The sequence below is a fragment of the Phoxinus phoxinus genome (assembly GCF_949152265.1).
Source record: "Phoxinus phoxinus genome assembly, chromosome: 22".
NCBI lineage: Eukaryota > Metazoa > Chordata > Actinopteri > Cypriniformes > Leuciscidae > Phoxinus > Phoxinus phoxinus.
In genome coordinates, this window is record NC_136897.1 from 28,244,026 (window position 1) to 28,249,466 (window position 5,441).

Here is a 5,441-nt window from a genome sequence, read left to right on the forward strand (position 1 = left end):
CCAGCCGCGCACACACGCTCCCGGCAACCGTCACCATGACGACCGAATCCAGCCCCGGCAAACGCGAGAAAGACAAGGAGAAGGACAAAGAGAAGCGCTTCAGTCTCTTCAGCAAGAAGAAGCAGTAGACGTCAGTCTGTTCCCCTGCAACGGAAACATTCGATTCTCTCATTTCCTCCATTCTTTTCTTCTTCTTCTTCTTCTCGTTTCGATTCTGTCATTTCCCATTTCCTTTTCTGTCTGCCCACCTCCAGTGATATCCCAGCATGCAATGCTCATGAAGACGCCACACTCTGTGCCTGACACCCCACCAATTGGGTTCCAAAGTTGTACAAAAAAAAACGAGAAAGGAAAAAATCAAGATGTCTAACCCAAAAACAAGGTCGTTTCTAGCTAGAGTGTGTCGCGAGTCGGGAACATTCCCGATTCCAATCCCGATTCGGAAGTTTTAAAAAGGACCAGATGTGTTTTTTTACGCTTTTATGTTTCTATTGTGGTTGATTTTCAAAATCCTGAATCTTGCTCTCTCTGGTTTTTTGTAATGTGTGTCATTGAGGGGTCTGGATATTTAAAACATTTTCCTCAATTTTGTGAGGCTGTCTTGGAGAGACGACGAATCTCTCTTTGTTGTTCGGGAACAAGACAGTGACGCTTCGGAAAGACTCCACGCTAGCGGATTGTCGCGCTGAGTGAGATAGCTATGCCAAGTTTCGTCAGATTTGCCTTTTAACGATTATAAGCTGATTAAACAGATACTTGCTAATATGAAAGTAGACTAACTCGATTCGATCAGATCGCACCAAACTGTAAGAATGTTTGCTATATATACAGAGGACTAGTAACCTGAACCAGTTTTTATTCTTTTCGTTTGTTAATTGTCATTTAAACTCTTGGGTTTTATCATAATATATGTTTCAAATAATTATAGTACAGAGTATAAAAATTAGATGTATTATAAACACTTTAAAGCATCAATGTTAAGTGAGCAGTGGGACATTTACTGGTAAAAAGGTAATGTTACTCCAACAACAACAACAACAATAATAGTAAAAAAAGAACAAAAAAATATGAATACGGTTACTTGCTTGTGGGCTATAGCACTGAGCATTATCTTTTCTCTTTGTTTTCTCGTTATGGCTTCATCCCGCTCTTCTCCTGCTCTTTGATACATAGTGCGCATCCCCTCCGTCACTGTATCTATTGTAAGTTTCATCTACTGCACAATCAAAAGCATCATACTAGGAATGAAATCGGGCGTCCTGAGCGCGTATAGAAACCCGACGCTCAGATGTATGAAACTGCACCTGTAGACTTTAACCCCTGCCCTGTTAAATATGTGCGATGTCATTAAATGCTTTTAAACATTACTCTTATCTATCGACTCATCTGTGTGTTTGTGTGTGTGTTTATTCAGCTAGATTTGCTCTTTCACGGTGTTTGAACATAAATGAGTTGGCACTGTGTGAACACAACCATCGTATTTTAATGGTAAAAAAAATCCATTTAATCTCCATAAGCAGTGTCAATAAGCCAATTGGAGATTGTAGCTTTTGTGAGGCATATGCTTAGGCCCCGCCCACAACTGCTGACAGGCTCCGCCCTATTAGCATAGACCCCGCCCCCAGTGAGCTGTACACAACAGGTTAAGGTCTTATTAAAGTTATTCAGTCAAGAGCAGTGAGAGATTTTCTGTTTTTCTTTTCTTTGGTTCATATTAACAGCATATATATCAGTGGGTACGCTATTATCACTTTAATACACAGATCTAATGTGATTTCTTTCCCTGCTGTTAACGTTCACACACATAACCAACTGTGTTTTTGTGAACTTTGTGTTTTTGTTTTTGATATAAAACAGCCATTACATATTTAAAACAGTAATATCCTATACTAAACTTAAACTAATCTTGACAAACTATATATCATTTGAAAGCTTACAATCTCTAGTTTACATATTTTAAAATAAATGACAGAGGAGCCGTAATTTATCAATTTGCAACAAGAATATGTTCATACTCCTGAGGCGTGTTCAGACCTTTATTTTGAAATAGTGATGAACATGAAAAATCATGAAAGAATGGTAGAAACCTCAGTTTGTTTTCATGCCAAGAGTTCAGAAGATAGCATCCATTCAATTCTTTTAGAAAAAAAGCTCTGAAAATGTTTTAAATATAAAGAGAATAATAATAGATTCAGCATTAGTGATGTGCAGCGAGCTATAATGCACATACGTGATCTTCTGTGTTTCTTAGAGGTTGAGTTCATTTCTAAATCTGCCAAACTTCCAACACTACTTCTGAATAGGATGTCTACTTCATAAATTGTATGAAAATTGTAAAAATAATGGTTCAGACTCAAACCACATATGGAGATGGAGGCGCCCTTATATGGGCAGTGATGTCCACTAGTGGAGAAGTGTGGTACTGCGCCCAAACTACATCTCACTGAACGCTCATTTACTGAGATATCAACCTAACATTTGAACACAACTTTTGCTTTGATTTCTTTGCATTTTTAGAGTCCACCAGGTTTTGAAAATATATATTTTATATAAAATATGAATAAATACTTTTTTTACGTTGTACATTTTCATAAACTCAAATTCTGTTTAACTTTCTTAATTTATTTCACTTCTACAAAAATCTGCCACGTCTTCTTAAAAACAAGACCAATCTTACATCTATATTCCAAAGCATTCTTGAATTACAACCATTTAAGTTCGAAATGTGCATTTTCATGTCTATTAAAAAAAGGGGGGCGCTTGCGAGTGAATGAGATAGGCTACTAATCATAGCTACTAATACTCACTGGACGCTCTGTGTCATCCAGCTTTCTGTGCTCGTGATTAATATTGCTTTATAAACATATGCAGATTCAGATAATAAACCATCATAAAGATGAAGAACTGAAATATCACATGAACGCGATCGAGATGATAATCAAAACCACAGATGTTTTGTTTGGCAAAGTATCAGAGGAACGAGCGGGAAAGGCCACGCCCTCTTCTGGATATAAGGGCGGGGTCCATCAGCTAATTTGCATTTAAAGACACATGCACGAAAACAGTTTTCCCTTCCACTCAAAATTGGATATTTACAACATAGTATAATAAACGATCTCATAAGTATTTTGAGCTGGATCTTCACAAACACATTTTTGAGACACCAAAGACTTATATTACATCTTGTAAAAACATAATAGGCAAGGTCGTGAACAGATCCGAGAAGAAGAACGTCACGGGTTGCCATTTAGTAAAGGATTAGTTCACACACACACACACACACACACACACAAAAAAATATTCCATAATTTACTCACCCAACTCAAGCCATCCAAGGTGAATATGACTTTCTTCTTTTAGCTTTTATATTAAAATATATCCTGGCTCTTCCCAGCTTTATATGGGAGTGAATGGAGCCTGAGATTTTGAAGCCCAAAAAAGCGCATCCATCCATCATAACAGTAATGACTCCAGGGGTTAATAACGGCCTTATGAAGCCAAGGAAAATATCCATAACTTTATAAACTATAATCACTGGCTTCCGGTGACGTCCGGCTAATTTTATGGTTTTACTGTGTTTTTGATTAAATGAATGCACCCTTTCTGAGCAGAAGAGACTACTTTCTATCTATCAAATACATAAAGAAATATTGCCGACCCCAAACTTTTAGTGTATTTCAGAAGGGGGGGGGGGGGGGGGGACCTCATAACACACACACACACACACACACACACACACACACACCATCTGTGATCTCCGTATGTCTGTGATTAGTTGATGAGGTTTACTGATTCAGCGACGGACGCAACACACACACACACACACACACACACACACACACACACAATCAGTACGACTTCCTGTCACGTGACTTCAGCTTTGCCTTAAAGAATTTTCACATCCTCTATCCCGCTGGGAGAGAAGAATCACATTTGAGATCTGTGTAATATCTGACATTTTCGAAGGAAAGAATAGAGTTTGTAAAAAAACGTCTCTGGATTTTTTTTTATTTTTTTTTACACAAAAACATCAATAACTGCGATATCTAGTTTAAAAGTAAAGGGAAACGACGCCAGTAAAAGGTTTAATGACATTTAAATAGCATTATGTCTGTTAGCATAACCCTAAAAGGAAAGGAAAGCAGTTTCTTGCGGATATTTGAGTGCATGTGTTGCTGTTAGTAATCAGATTACTAGAGTAATTGCATCAGGCTAACTCAGCTTTACTCCTGAAACCAAGAGACCGTGTATCACAACCAACATTTGACTCAGATTTACACACTTAACATGGTTATAGATCTGAGACTGTTGATCTGTAGCATATCATTATTAAATGAAACTAATGAAACAGACATTATGTAAAAGCTATTTTACTTTAGCTAGTATCTTTTGAAAGTATTTTCAATATTAATGTGATGTATTATTAGAAAATAAATATATGCACGTTGTTTTTTTATGCTAATGAACTGATGAACGCTGCAGTGTGTGCAAACCACATCATCCATTCATGAAGATCTCGACAGATGCACGGAGCTCTTCTCCAGTCACGTGACCCCGTCTTAAGAGCATCAGTGATGTGGGGATTTCCTTCCGCTGGGGATTATGGGATGCTGGGGATGCCCTTCCCGGCGTCCTCTCCGTGACCGTGAACATGTCCAGTCACACGTCAAACTCGCTACTGTAGGTTTGCAATGGCATCGCAAGCACATCTGTATCCATTCGACATCACATTTGCAGATGTGTGCAATATTTTTTTGTTTTTATCAGAATCGCAATGCAATGTTAATGCAATAACAATAACTAGGCTACATTAAATCCGGAATTCTTTAATAATCAAATTTTGGTTTATTTTATTTTATTTCATCCAGTTTGATCTTAAATTCTTTGTGTAATCGTATTTGAATTACTTTCTAATTGTATAATTATTTACAATAATTTGAAATACAATCACATTAATTTAAGATTTTTCTAAAAATGCTTTTGATATCTCCATACATGCTGTTGTTTAAAATATAATATAACGTGAATGTGATATATTACAATACAATATTACATTATAATAATATATAAGATAACATAATATAATAGAACATTACATTAATATAAGATAACATAATATAATATGACATAATATAACATATTAGAAAATTTAAAATTAAATAAAATGTACTAATATAGGGCCTAATATAATATAATATAATATAATATAATATAATATAATATAATATAACCTTTTTGCTGCCTCTCAATAGGGATATATAGTAAGAAGACCCGTATGTTCGGCACGTTCAGCACGTTGGACAGCGCGTGCTGAGCGCTCATGGGATTTGTAGTCATTTTCGTGGAGTTGCGCGTCATTAGAAACCGTTTAGAACTACACGTCCCATGATTCTTTGCGCGGCGCCGCTCTCTCAGCTTGTAGGCATCATCGGAAACGGGCC

The 5,441-nt window shown here is 36.8% G+C and overlaps 1 protein-coding gene across 3 annotated transcripts in view; it reads left to right on the forward strand.

Moving 5' to 3' along the window:
• The window catches only part of sptbn1 (spectrin, beta, non-erythrocytic 1), an 86,638-nt gene extending 85,265 nt beyond the window's left edge, over positions 1 to 1,373 (forward strand). For all 3 annotated transcript variants that reach the window (XM_079597838.1, XM_079597837.1, XM_079597839.1), the window contains one exon: positions 1 to 1,373. This exon is cut by the window's left edge and continues 103 nt beyond it. In XM_079597838.1, the coding sequence (XP_079453964.1) occupies positions 1 to 128 (128 nt within the window). In that variant the 3' untranslated portion in view covers positions 129 to 1,373.
• The last annotated feature ends 4,068 nt before the right edge of the window (positions 1,374 to 5,441 follow it).